General features: G+C 34.2%; 2 protein-coding genes across 2 annotated transcripts; both read right to left on the reverse strand.

Annotated features, from left to right (window-relative positions):
• LOC123657347 (prostaglandin reductase 1-like) lies at positions 1-3,411 on the reverse strand. Its single transcript, XM_045592912.1, has 2 exons — positions 3,309-3,411; positions 1-1,179 (listed from the first exon to the last, which is right to left on the reverse strand). Exon 2 carries the CDS (start codon positions 1,143-1,145, stop codon positions 120-122), a length of 1,026 nt encoding a protein of 341 aa, XP_045448868.1. The 5' UTR covers positions 1,146-1,179; positions 3,309-3,411; the 3' UTR covers positions 1-119.
• Positions 3,412-8,359: 4,948 nt separating this feature from the next.
• LOC123657346 (prostaglandin reductase 1-like) lies at positions 8,360-14,228 on the reverse strand. The gene is made up of 2 exons (XM_045592911.1): positions 14,140-14,228; positions 8,360-9,452 (listed from the first exon to the last, which is right to left on the reverse strand). The coding sequence occupies exon 2, from the start codon at positions 9,416-9,418 to the stop codon at positions 8,393-8,395; it is 1,026 nt and encodes a 341-aa protein (XP_045448867.1). The 5' UTR covers positions 9,419-9,452; positions 14,140-14,228; the 3' UTR covers positions 8,360-8,392.
• Positions 14,229-14,609: the final 381 nt, after the last annotated feature.

Here is a 14,609-nt window from a genome sequence, read left to right on the forward strand (position 1 = left end):
TTCTGTTAAATTTCCATTATTTGATACAAAATCCATTGACAAATTGATTAATTTATTCTACAAAAGGCGAATACATAATGATGATATTTTTCTTACAACATCAACACGGTACCTGTATTTTAAATTTTAACAACAGCTTTTCCTTTATTTTCTCCAGCCAACATACCAACAAATGCATCGCAAAGTTTGTCAAATCCAACTGTCACGTGCTCCTTAGGTTTTAATTGTCCATCCTTTATCCACGTAATTAACTGAGCAATTGCCTCTTGCCAATGGTTTATCCAGCGAGTTACTAGAAATCCTTCAATTTTAAGTTCTTTAAAAATAATCGATGGTTCTAAAGTAAGCCCTGTAGATGTTTTCTTAGGATCCTCATTATATGAGCTAACGCTACCACATAAGGAAACTCTTCCGAATTTATTCATTTGAGCGATTATTAAACTGCTTATTTCTCCACCAACATTATCAAAGTAACAATCAACTCCTTTAGGTGCAGCAGTTTTGAGAACTGATTGTACATCGACGGTTTTATAATTAAATGCTTTGTCAAAACCAAGTTCCTCTTCCAACCATTTTACTTTATCGTCAGAACCGGCAAAACCGATTACCTTACAACCTTTGATTTTAGCAATTTGTCCTACTACAGAACCTACTGCACCTGCTGCTCCAGTAACAACCACAGTTTCACCTGCTTTAGGCTGGCAAATTTCCAAAAATCCATAATATGCTGTGATCCCAGGCATTCCAACTGCACCTATACCTAGTGATGGTGAAAGGCCTTTTAATTCTGGCAACTTATACAAGACTTCTAATGAAAATCCTGCTGTATGAGGAGCTGTCATTTTCGCGACATTAACTACAGAATAATCACACCAGCCATTATGTGTTACAACTCTGATACCAACTGGATAAGTTGGATGCTTGGACTCTTCTACTATTCCAACTTGATAACTAAATTGATCATATGGCACTGGCATATTCCTATAATAAGCGCGCAAGTAAGGATCCACACTGACCCATTCAGTCTTGATTAAAATTTCGCCGTCTTTCAGGGAAGGAAGTTCATATTCCACTATGTCAAAATCGGATTTTTTTGGAACTCCTTCGAAGTGTTTTTTGACAACATATTTACGCGCCTTTATCATGTTGTCGATATGAACAAGGATAATTCGTTGAGCGCTGAAACAAACAAATTAGTATTAGTATATATGTCGATTACTGTTTTTACTCAAAGTGTAGCGATAGTTAACGAAAAATAAAATATTTTTATTTAAATCTCGTCACAAGTTAACGTAACTTTTTTAACGATTGAATTATTTGTTTCTGTGAATAAACCTATTCGATGCGAAAATTAGGAATAAATTTAAAATATGACGAAATCGCAATCGCTGCGTTGGCGGCTCCTGGCTGGACGGGCGTTGCGACATAGGCTGCATCGGCTTTCCTTGTTTATTACAATAGATGTTAAATACTTGCTGGACATTATTATGAGTGAGCTTAGGGCTCCGTATTTTATTATTATACTCTTTGGCTTAGGGTACCGTATGATAGACAGTACGGTAGACTTGTGTAACTCATGAGTGAGTGATACAAATGAAACATATCTTTTCAAGTGAGCTAGTCTCTCATCAGCTCACTTACGTTTCAAATATATCTCCAGCTCACTAGTCTTATGATTCATTTTCGAGAGACTGGCGTACTGAGCGGGAGTAAACGAGACTGAGCTAGTGAGCCACCCGATCGAACGATGGCGTTTATCATGCGAAAGAGAGAGATAGTTAGTTATGGCTCTGTATCTTTTCGATTCATATTTCACAAGGTCATAGACTCAATCGTCTTGCTTTGAACAAGTGAAAAATTTACCACAACCATAAGGTTGCATTTTGGTTGCATTATAAAATTATTTCACTGAGCTAAATGAGCTGAAGAGCTAAATGAGTGATATATATCCTAAGATCAAAATGATATATATCCTAAGATCAAAATGATATATATCTCTCTTTTCTTTTCAGTGATATAAACTTCGCATGGCTACAGTACGGTACTTAACAGACGTCATAAAGTATCGATTGATTGGTTTAATGGCTTTCAGTTGTGCCAGAGAAGCACGGTTGATTCCGCCAATGTCACGTAGAGTGGAGAACACACGTAGGAGATTGATTGATCGGTGCAGTTGAGATAACAGTCTCAATTTAATTTTGAAAACAGGCAAAATAGTAAGACTTTCATTGTTACACCTTAACCTAAAACAACACAAACATTTAATGTTAGACTAAGACAACCACTGTTAGTAACTAAACTATTACAAACTAATTACACTAGGACAGACACATGGTTTATTTACAACTTAATTTTATTTATTTCAAAATATTTACACAAAAATGTACAGTAGGGACTAAACACTAACATCAACAAACATTGAACATTTATAGGGCGGGGAATATCATAGGGAAGGATGTCATATATAGGACGGAGGAGTTTGGGACAGGAAAAAAGGATGTGGGAAACCGTGCCTTCGTCAAGGCCACATTCACACAATGAGTGGTCACGAACTCTGATTTTGGCAAGATGAACAGGTGTACACGCATGACCAAGACGCAAGCGACATATGCTGGATGTGACCCAGCGACTAGCATGTCTATGAATCATAAAGTATCAATTGACGTAAATTGATTGATTGATTTAATGGCTTTAACTTGTGCCAGTGGAGCAGAACTCAGCCAATGTCACGTAGAGTGGGAGAATACACAAAGGACTTTAATCGGTGCGGTTGAGATAACAGTGTTGATTTAATTTTTGAATACAAAAAATAGTCAGACTCATTGTAAAACGACGTACATTTATCAAACATGGGTTTCATCTTGACACACCGTCTAAATATTCTGGTATTACAAGATAATAAACAAATGTGTTGAAATCGTAACAGTCGTTTTGTAAAAAAAAATCATTTAAACTTGTACATTTTCTCTCAGAAAACCCGTATCTGACATTAATTTAACAGATATTTAAAAAGGCTTATATAGAATAATAGAAATGCTTAAAAATCTAAATAGGTCTTTTTAGCTACGTCTATAGACAGTCAAATTGTAAAAAGAAACACAATTTAAAAATATACAAGCACACATTTGTCAAGGTCAATGGTGAGATCATAGTAAAATCCACAAATTACAGTTTAATCATCGTATGAGTATAAAAATAGAGTACAACAGTGAATGTAGTTTTTTACTATCAATAATTTTAATGAATTTATATACATGAACAAAATATAAAACATGAACAGTGCAAAATTCAAAACGCTAAAAAAATACCTAAAATTCCAAGAACACGTTCAAATGCACGACGTTCTGTGTCTACCATAGATAATACACTTAAACGGTGCTACACGCTATCGCAGACTGTCGAGCAGTACATATATACGCTTCATTATATACCGGGTGATTTTGAAAGCGTTTTGGAAACGAAAATTTTGAATTATTTATCAATGACAGAACCTATATATAACGTTAATTTAATAATATATGTATTTTTTTTTTCATCAAAGTCGATATTCATATCGTTTACAGATAAAAAGTGAGAACCAGTAGTAGCGCTACACGGTAGGTACATTCTAAAAATAGAAATACTATACGTTTTAATAGCGAGTCACAAAATCGTATTAGCCAATAAAAACAAAGCTACCGAGTTGCGCCGGAGTCGACCAATGACGGCGTTGCTCACTTGTCCTTGTAATCGTCGGCGTCCCGCGTCCCTGGCTTTCAGTCGGTCAGTAATACCATAGCGGTACATGCGTAAACAAGGCCAAGGACGTTTAAATTATTATTCGCCGGAGTTTGAAGATGTTCTTGAGTACTTCGAGCGCGATCCCTGGCGGAGGACAAGGATGGCAGCAAGAGAATTCGATGTTAGCCAAAACTTCGTATGGAAGATATTACGTACACAAGGATTACACTTGTATCATTTTCGTAAGGCTCACGTAATAAACAACGCACCGGAAAGAATCGCCTTTTGCCAGTGGTTGTTAAATAATACAAACGACAACGTACTCTGGACGGACGAGTCACTGTTTACTCGAGTGGGACTATACAATGTGCACAATGAGCATTACTGGGCTCTAATTAACCCCCACTTGATACGAGAAAACCATCACCAGGTTTGTTTCAGTGTGAACGTGTAGGCCGGTATTATTAACGACCAACTAATAGGGCCTATTTTTATTGAAGGTCATCTAACCGGCAATTCGTACTTAGAGATGTTAAGGAGAGTAATATCTGAGTTAGTAGACGATGTACCTGGACAGTGAGTTTAGTGATAGGTTGATAGGTCGAGGAGGGTCTGTGTCTTGGCCACCTGGAAGTCCTGACTTAACGCCCCTGGATTTTTTCTTGTGATCGGAAATAAAAAGTTATACACGTCAGTCAATATGAAAGCTGTGATGATTTACGCATTGCGATAGTAGACGCTTTTGATAAAGTGAAAAGTGATCAAGACACATTAAGAAAATTAAAAGACAATTGTATTAAACGCGTACGTTTGTGTATTGAACGTAGCGGACTCCATTTTGAGCAGTTGCTTCGATACAGAGAAGTGTAAATAGTGTAAATAAACTGTTAATAGGTATGTAAGTTAATTATTCTGTAGAAAACTCCGATTTTTTAAATACGCCTGAAGTTTATACCTACAGTCCGTTTATAAATTGATTTGTTGTGAAAAGAACAATCGTGGTTCGTGGTGGTATTTCTGAGGGTCCTAAGCCCGTGTAAAGTATGAAGGACAAACGAGTCTATCTACGTAAGTACTCGCTAGCTCGCGCCTATAGGTATACTTTTATCAACCGAAACGCGCACGGACGTGTTTCATTCATATAAAATAATGAATGAATGATCAGTGCCTTACTACTTTCCAAGTCGATCGAATAAAAATGAATATTAAAATTGAAACTTTTTTTTAGTCAACATTACAATTGATTTATCCATTTTTATATGTACTATAGATGATTCCAAAGTAAAATATTTCGTTTCCAAAACGGTTATAAAATCACCGTGTATACCAATTCCTGTACGACGCAGTCGAATAGGGCCAATGATTAAAGAAAAAAATATCTTATCTTATTAATCATATTTTATCTATCAATAGGGCAGATACAGAAAGTTATCAACCAAATATTTGACAAGTCATCGTTAACAAGTTACAATTCATTTGCGACGTAGTCTTAAGAGCCATTTCACAAAAATCGGTAACAATCCGCGAAATTGTAATATTTTGACGTCGTTAATCTCAGTGTTGGATGCAATAATGTAATTTATATTCTTGAAATATAATAGAGCAACCTTTGTTGTAGTCCATAGTCAGATCAGAATTTTGATTTATATTATGTGTATAAAATTATTAACCTTTTCATCAGCCTCCTCCCTGGGTAAACGGTCGCAATGTATACTTTGAAGTCCTACTTTTCAATAACCTCTACGTTGAAACCATTTAAAAAATATATCATAATATGTGGAATATAATTTTGTTGTCCACTATCATAGATTTTTATTCCATTTGTATCTCTATTAAACGATAAAAAAAATTTAAAGTTACGAATATTTTCCAAATAAGTACAATTTTAAAAGCGATATTTCTCTTAGAAAACTAAGAAATTTTAACGAACTATCTTCATCAAAGTAAACTTACATCATTAAGGAATACAAAAAAAATAATTAAAAGATGTAATTATTTTTAATACATTTTATATTAAATAATAAAAAGATAGTATATATTGCCACGCATCAAGCCCGGTAAATCAGTCGAGCGCTAGCGCTCTTAGAGGTAAGGTCCACGCCAAATTCTGCGCAGCCGTCTCTTTCGCTCACACGCGCCAAGCGCCTGTTGTTATAGCGGATAAAACGCATTTGATACTTTCATAATAAAATATAAATAAAATAAACATATTACGAAAATGACTGTAAAATAATATAATGATAATTTCTGTAAACAAATGTATAATTTAATTTTCTTTTCTCACACTATCAATACAAATAGGCATTTCGATCTGTTTGTCTTGTTATTTGTTAATTAATATGTTTGTCGGTGTCGATGTCATTAAATGCTTTTTTATTCATATCGTAAATATTAGATTCATTCGTAAACTGAAAAAACTAAATCAATTTAAAAAAATTGTTTCATAAAATTGATTTTTTTAATTTTATTTTAAATTTATTGACTGTTGTTATATAACATACTTGAAATTTTTAACAAATTAATTATGTAAAAAACATTTTATACCATAGTTATAATTTTTATTATACATCAGAAAATGATCACGATGGTCTTTTGGTTGTCACACTATACGTACTAGCACAAAGATCGCGCGGCTCGTACGACTCGCGCGATGCGACCAAATTTACCTAAACTTGCAGAGCGTAAAATTGTGAAATGGCTCTTAACGACTTATCTCAGGTGTAAGTTAGAATATGTACCTATTTGCTTGTCACTGAAGTAGTCTGTTTAGTAGCGAGAGGAACGTGGTGTGAAAAAAATCACGTCCGCCATCGAGAAGAGAGGTTCCTCCGACCAGACGGAAGTTGTCTGGCGAGCTACCGCTCCCAAAGGTTGTTGTCGGGTTCTTGTATATATACTCAATCACTTTGAAAACTCTGATAGCGCGATGTAGCATACGTCAGTTTTCTCTAATTACGTAGTTAGTATGTTGCGCTAAAGATGTCGCTACAAGTATGTTAACTAATTTTCTTATGTTCATGTGTATAGGTATTTACATAAATGTTTGGGTAAGTTTATGATAATTGAATTTTATAAAATTTGGTAAATATTGTTTAATAATAAAACTACTTACGTAGTGAGACAAGATCACATTACATAAATTCACATCAAGCTGAAAATGTATATATATATATATATATATATTTATTTATGTGTATTCATTTATTTATGTATGTTCGGGGATAACTTCGTCGTTTATGAATCGATTTTGATAATTATTTTTTGGTGGAAAGGAGATATCTTAGGTGTGGTACCATGATAAGGAAACCAGGATCTGATAATGGAATCCCAGACATCGAGGGAAACACTGTAAAATCCGCTTAACTTTTTACTGAGTGTACCAATTTTGATGATTTTTAATTTATTCGAAAGCCCAATGTTAATCATGTGGTCACATTTAAATTTCATCGAGATCTGATTACAACTTTTGGAGTGATCTTTGATAATGCATATTTACTTGACTATTTTTTCGTCTACCTACGTTGTTTTACTTGTCGATGTAATTGAAGTCGGGTTTTTTTTTCGTTTGCCAGCAAACACAATTATCTTCAAAACGACAAGTTTTATCACAAACTTACCTCATACAAAAATTACAAATCATAGAATTATATATAAAAAAGATATCAATATTTTTTTTTTCCTAAAAGCCACCGTTTCTGAGACAACGATTCAAAAAGTTGTAAGCGTTATAATATGCACACGTTTCCTCGCAACATCTGAGGTCACTACCTCAGTGTACTTAGCACGTTACAATGACGCTTACAACAAATTTGACCAGACTCCATTTTACGTAACACATTAAAGTGTAAGTACCTAAAGTTTTTAAGCAATAAAAGTATATCTCAAATCAATCAAATAAAATGCTTCGGGCACGTACTTTCAATTGATATAAAATCGTACGGGATAAGTAATTGCATTAGTCCGTAGCGCTTTTTAACCGACTTCCAAAAAGGAGGCGGTTCTCAATTCGATTGTATATATTTTTTTATGTATGTTACATCAGAATTTTTGACTGGGTCGACCGATTTTGATGAATTTTATTTTAATTGAAAGGTGTTGCGTGTTACGTGGTCCCATTTAAGTTTAATTGAGATCTGACAAGTACTTTTAGGGTTATATCTATTAATGCGTATTAACTTGACTGCTTTTTCGTCACCCGACATTGTATTAAGCCGCCTAACTTTGTACAAGGTTTATCGATTTTAATGATTGTTACTTTAATCGAAAGTTAATGCTTGTCATGTAGTCTTATTTAAATTTGATCGAGATCTGATGACTACTCTTTGAGTATTCTTTGATAGCGCGTATTTACTTGCTTATTTTTTCGTCTGGTCGTCGTTGTACTTATCGATGTAATTGAAGTCGGTTTTTTTCGTTTTGCGAGGGAACATAATTATATTAGAAATAATCAATGTCATGTCTTATAAGTGAAAAAGTGAAATCTCTCATAATTAAGAAAGAACTGCAGTTTCGTCATCGTATGCCATTTCGTAAGTAGAGTAAATATTAAGTAAGAAATAATTATTATGATTAATTAAACAAACTTTTTTCAAATATTTTTAATTTCTTCTGGAAAAGGCTAGTGTACATAATAATAATATTTTTCTTACAACATTAACATGGTACCTTTATTTTAAATTTTAACAACAGCTTTTCCTTTGTTTTCTCCAGCCAACATACCAACAAATGCATCGTAAAGTTTGTCAAATCCAACTGTCACGTGCTCCTTTGGTTTTAATTGTCCATCCTTTATCCACGTAATTAACTGAACGATTGCCTCTTGCCAGCGGTTGGCCCAACGAGTTACTATAAATCCCTCAATTTTAAGTTCTTTAAAAACAATCGATGGTTGTAAAATAGGCGCTGTAGGAGTTTTCTTAGGATCCTCATTATATGAGCTAATGCTGCCACATACGGAAACTCTTCCGAATTTATTCATTTGAGCGATTATTAAACTGCTTATTTCTCCACCAACGTTATCAAAATAACAATCAACTCCTTTAGGTGCAGCAGTTTTGAGAACTGATTGTACATCGACGGTTTTATAATTAAATGCTTTGTCAAAACCAAGTTCCTCTTCCAACCATTTTACTTTATCGTCAGAACCGGCAAAACCGATTACCTTACAACCTTTGATTTTAGCAATTTGTCCTACTACAGAACCTACTGCACCTGCTGCTCCAGTAACAACCACAGTTTCACCTGCTTTAGGCTGGCAAATTTCCAAAAATCCATAATATGCTGTGATCCCAGGCATTCCAACTGCGCCTATACCTAGTGATGGTGAAAGGCCTTTTAATTCTGGCAACTTATACAACACTTGTAATGAAAGTCCTGCTGTATCAGTGGTTGTAATTTTCGTAACATCAACTACAGAATAATTACACCAACCATTATGTGTTACAACTCTGGTACCAATTGGATAATTTGGATGCTTGGACTCTTCTACTATTCCAACTTGATAACTAAATTGATCGTATGGCACTGGTATATTTCTATTATAAGCTCGCAAGTAAGGATCCACACTGACCCATTCAGTCTTGATTAAAATTTCGCCGTCTTTCAGGGAAGGTAGTTCATATTCCACTATATCAAAATCGGATTTTTTTGGAACTCCTTCGAAGTGTTTTTTGACGACATATTTACGCGCCTTTACCATGTTGTCGATATGAACAAGGATAATTCGTTGAGCGCTGAAACAAACAAATTTGTATTACTAAAAATGTCGACTACTGTTTTTACTCAAAGTGTAGCGATAGTTAACGAAAAATAAAATATTTTTATTTAAATCTCGTCACACGTTAACGTAACTTTTTAACGATTGCATTATTTGCTTATATTAATAAAAGTACTATTTACTCTAGTGGTCGCCCAGAGGTCGAACATCGACCATAATTAAAAATTTAAATTAACAAAAAGTTATGAAAATAAAGAATATTTTAAAAAAAATTCAATTAGACTACAGATTTTGACAAACAAGAAAAGAGTATAATATGCTTGTGTGTGTCAAATACATGGTAATGTGTGTAATGTTATTTTTTATTACTATAATGTATATTTTATATATAATATTTAAAAAATATTAGCATTCTTCACCGCAAAATTTCCGTAAAAAAGGGGAAAAAGTTTTTTGCTTCACGTATTAATATATAGATACTGTGATACCGTGTAAGTAATATTATTATGAGAATAGGTAGAAATTTTTTTTTATTTTTTTCCCGTCTTAGGTTTGTTTGTTTTAATGACATTCGCGGTTCGGTTAATGTCTTTTAGTTTTGCCAGTGGAGCACGGTTGATTCCACCAATGTCATGTAGAGTGGAGAATTCGAAAGAAAAAAAACGACTTCAATTACATCGAATCAAGTAATACAACGTAAGTAGACGAAAAAGTTTACAAACGCACTAGTCACTACGGTTTTCGAAGGTTTCAGCATCAGATCCTGGTTTTCATATCATGGTATACAACACCTGGGATATCTCCGAACATACATTTAATATATATATATATATATATATATATATATATATATATGTGTGTGTGTGCTGTGTGGCTACGGCACTAAAGAATTTAGCCACCCCCTCTCCTCCCGTGGGTGTCGTAAGAGGCGACTAAGGGATAACAAGGTTCCACAACCACCTTGGAACTTAAGAAGCCGACCGATGGCGGGATAACCATCCAACTGCTGGCTTTGAAATACACAGGCCGAAGACGGACAGCAGCGTCTTCGGTGCGACAAAGCCAGTACTGCGGTCACCAACCCGCCTGCCCAGCGTGGTGACTATGGGCAAAACACATGAGTTCACGTTATTTTTGGCGTAAACTTGTGGAGGCCTATATCCAGCAGTGGACTGTATAGGCTGTAATGATGATATATATATATATATATACCGGGTGATTTTGAAAGCGTTTTGGAAACGAAAATTTTGAATTATTTATCAATGACAGAACCTATATATAACGTTAATTTAATAATATATGTATTTTTTTTTTCATCAAAGTCGATATTCATATCGTTTACAGATAAAAAGTGAGAACCAGTAGTAGCGCTACACGGTAGGTACATTCTAAAAATAGAAATACTATACGTTTTAATAGCGAGTCACAAAATCGTATTAGCCAATAAAAACAAAGCTACCGAGTTGCGCCGGAGTCGACCAATGACGGCGTTGCTCACTTGTCCTTGTAATCGTCGGCGTCCCGCGTCCCTGGCTTTCAGTCGGTCAGTAATACCATAGCGGTACATGCGTAAACAAGGCCAAGGACGTTTAAATTATTATTCGCCGGAGTTTGAAGATGTTCTTGAGTACTTCGAGCGCGATCCCTGGCGGAGGACAAGGATGGCAGCAAGAGAATTCGATGTTAGCCAAAACTTCGTATGGAAGATATTACGTACACAAGGATTACACTTGTATCATTTTCGTAAGGCTCACGTAATAAACAACGCACCGGAAAGAATCGCCTTTTGCCAGTGGTTGTTAAATAATACAAACGACAACGTACTCTGGACGGACGAGTCACTGTTTACTCGAGTGGGACTATACAATGTGCACAATGAGCATTACTGGGCTCTAATTAACCCCCACTTGATACGAGAAAACCATCACCAGGTTTGTTTCAGTGTGAACGTGTAGGCCGGTATTATTAACGACCAACTAATAGGGCCTATTTTTATTGAAGGTCATCTAACCGGCAATTCGTACTTAGAGATGTTAAGGAGAGTAATATCTGAGTTAGTAGACGATGTACCTGGACAGTGAGTTTAGTGATAGGTTGATAGGTCGAGGAGGGTCTGTGTCTTGGCCACCTGGAAGTCCTGACTTAACGCCCCTGGATTTTTTCTTGTGATCGGAAATAAAAAGTTATACACGTCAGTCAATATGAAAGCTGTGATGATTTACGCATTGCGATAGTAGACGCTTTTGATAAAGTGAAAAGTGATCAAGACACATTAAGAAAATTAAAAGACAATTGTATTAAACGCGTACGTTTGTGTATTGAACGTAGCGGACTCCATTTTGAGCAGTTGCTTCGATACAGAGAAGTGTAAATAGTGTAAATAAACTGTTAATAGGTATGTAAGTTAATTATTCTGTAGAAAACTCCGATTTTTTAAATACGCCTGAAGTTTATACCTACAGTCCGTTTATAAATTGATTTGTTGTGAAAAGAACAATCGTGGTTCGTGGTGGTATTTCTGAGGGTCCTAAGCCCGTGTAAAGTATGAAGGACAAACGAGTCTATCTACGTAAGTACTCGCTAGCTCGCGCCTATAGGTATACTTTTATCAACCGAAACGCGCACGGACGTGTTTCATTCATATAAAATAATGAATGAATGATCAGTGCCTTACTACTTTCCAAGTCGATCGAATAAAAATGAATATTAAAATTGAAACTTTTTTTTAGTCAACATTACAATTGATTTATCCATTTTTATATGTACTATAGATGATTCCAAAGTAAAATATTTCGTTTCCAAAACGGTTATAAAATCACCGTGTATATATATATATATATATATATATATATATATATATACATATATATATATATATATATATATATATATATATATACATATACGGTCGAATTGAATAACTTCCTCGTTTTTTGAAGTCGGCTAAAAACACAAAATAGTCCGACTCATTGTTAAACGACGTAAATTTAACAAAACGCAGGTTTTATCTTGACACACCGTCTAAACATTGTGTTTACTACATGATAATAAGCAAATGTGTTGAAATCGTGACAAAATCGTTTTGTAAAAACATTCATATGTTTAATATCCATCGTCGTGTTTTTTCGAGAAAAAATGGACCCATCCGCAATTAAAAAACCCAACCTGTTTTTTGTTTTTGTTCGTTAATTATGTCCTTCTGGATCTACGTGCACCAATCGTATCCACAAAATACACTGCCCTTAATCTAGTGAAAACAATTAATACAATTGTAGATTAAAGACCGTTAAATATTGACAATACTTTCGTTTCAAAGGATAGTATGATTCCCTTCGAACAATCAAAATACTTATTTTTTAAATAATCTTATGACGAAATATTTGAACATCGTTCTCTCAGAAAACGCGTATTTGACATTAATTTAACAGTCACTAAAATAAAATAATAATTAAAAAAAAAAACAAAAAACCCGCCTGCGTGAAGAACAACTAATAGAAAATCAACTGAAAAAGCTGGAACAAGATAAAAATACAATATGCACACAAAGTCAGCGAAATAAATAGAAACAATATCAAACATAGCATGTTATGTACGACGTTGCATAAAGTTTCGAAGGACTACCGTATTAATATATTTTAAATGTACAACACAAAATGTTTGATATTGTTTTTATTTGTAATTTTAATTGTATGTTTTTTTTAACCATTGTATTTTATTAGAAAGGCTACACCCCGAATTTGATCGTCGCCTAGGAGGCGAGTTTGGCATGGCTAGGCGTGGGAAAGAGCAAAGTCCACATTTTTTAAACTTTAATATTGTATTTCTTTATTAATATTACGGTAATAATAATCATGATACACCTTTTTTAAATCCTTGTATTGTGACCTTCAATTAGATACCCATGTTGTAGTATTCGAGAATTTTTTTTTTTTTATCATTAAATACAATGGCTTTGCGCAGCCGCCATGTTTGATTTTTTTTAATGTCACCTATCTAAGAACACTTGGGCAGCTAAGACGAACCTAACGATACCTCAATTATGTAACGGATTGTTCAGTGGTTCTGGAAATATGAGGTAGTAAAGAATATTACATACAAACATACATACATACATACATACAAGATACGCGCGAAAAACATCCTTCCTTCCTTGGCAGTCGGGTAATAAACAAAAAATGTACTGACTAATAAACTGTAATGAGTCAATATCTGTACACGACAATTATTAGTTTTTTTTAACACAAAATTACACGACATAAAACTGGTATTTTAAGAATTTCTACGCATATCAGTTTGTTAACGTGTTAGTTCTCAGCCATATCTAAAATCTGCTACATTCAATTAAACTCGGTTTTATAGAAACTAAATACGTGCTGCTTCTTTGTTTGATATACCATTAAACAATACCAACAATATTATTTTATTAGTAAACAATATTTCTCAAATTTTATATAATTCAAGTATCCTAAACACGTCCAAATATTTATATGCACAAAGGTGTTTATCAAGGTCAATGGTAAAGGTCATAGTGATTTCCACACAATTGCAGTTTAAGCATGGTAACTATGAGTTTAAATAGAGTCCAAAGTGAGAATAGTTTTTTTTATCGACAATTTATAATAAAATTTATAGGTGAAGTATATATGAATATAATATTAAACATGACCCGCAATAACCTAATTTCAAAATACTAAAAAAAATACCTTTAAATTCCAATAATACGTTCAAATGCACAACGTTCTGTGGCTACACGTTACCGCAGACTGTCGATGGACTGTCGAGTGCCGAACATAGATAAAATATACCATATACGCTTCATTCCTGTACGACGCCGCCGTCTCATGATACAGAAATTATCAACGGAAATATATAAGTTGTTGAAGCATCAAGCTCAACTTCACTTCACGACGGAATTGCCTTTATATTTCATCAGGCGTCAGTAGCTTAGTGTCAGTGAACATTAAGAATCAACATACTGCTAGCACTGCTCATAATGAAATTCCAAGTCTTTTTCACATACTTTCTTTTAAAAATGTTGGCACAATTATTCTCCTTTATAACTCTTTTGTAAGATCTATCTTGGAATACTGTATGAAATCCATTTTACAAATGTCATGTTGCTCAATTGGAAAAAATTAATTATAAATTTATAAAATTTTTAAGTTACAAAGCT

Source organism: Melitaea cinxia, chromosome 10, assembly GCF_905220565.1.
Source record: "Melitaea cinxia chromosome 10, ilMelCinx1.1, whole genome shotgun sequence".
NCBI lineage: Eukaryota > Metazoa > Arthropoda > Insecta > Lepidoptera > Nymphalidae > Melitaea > Melitaea cinxia.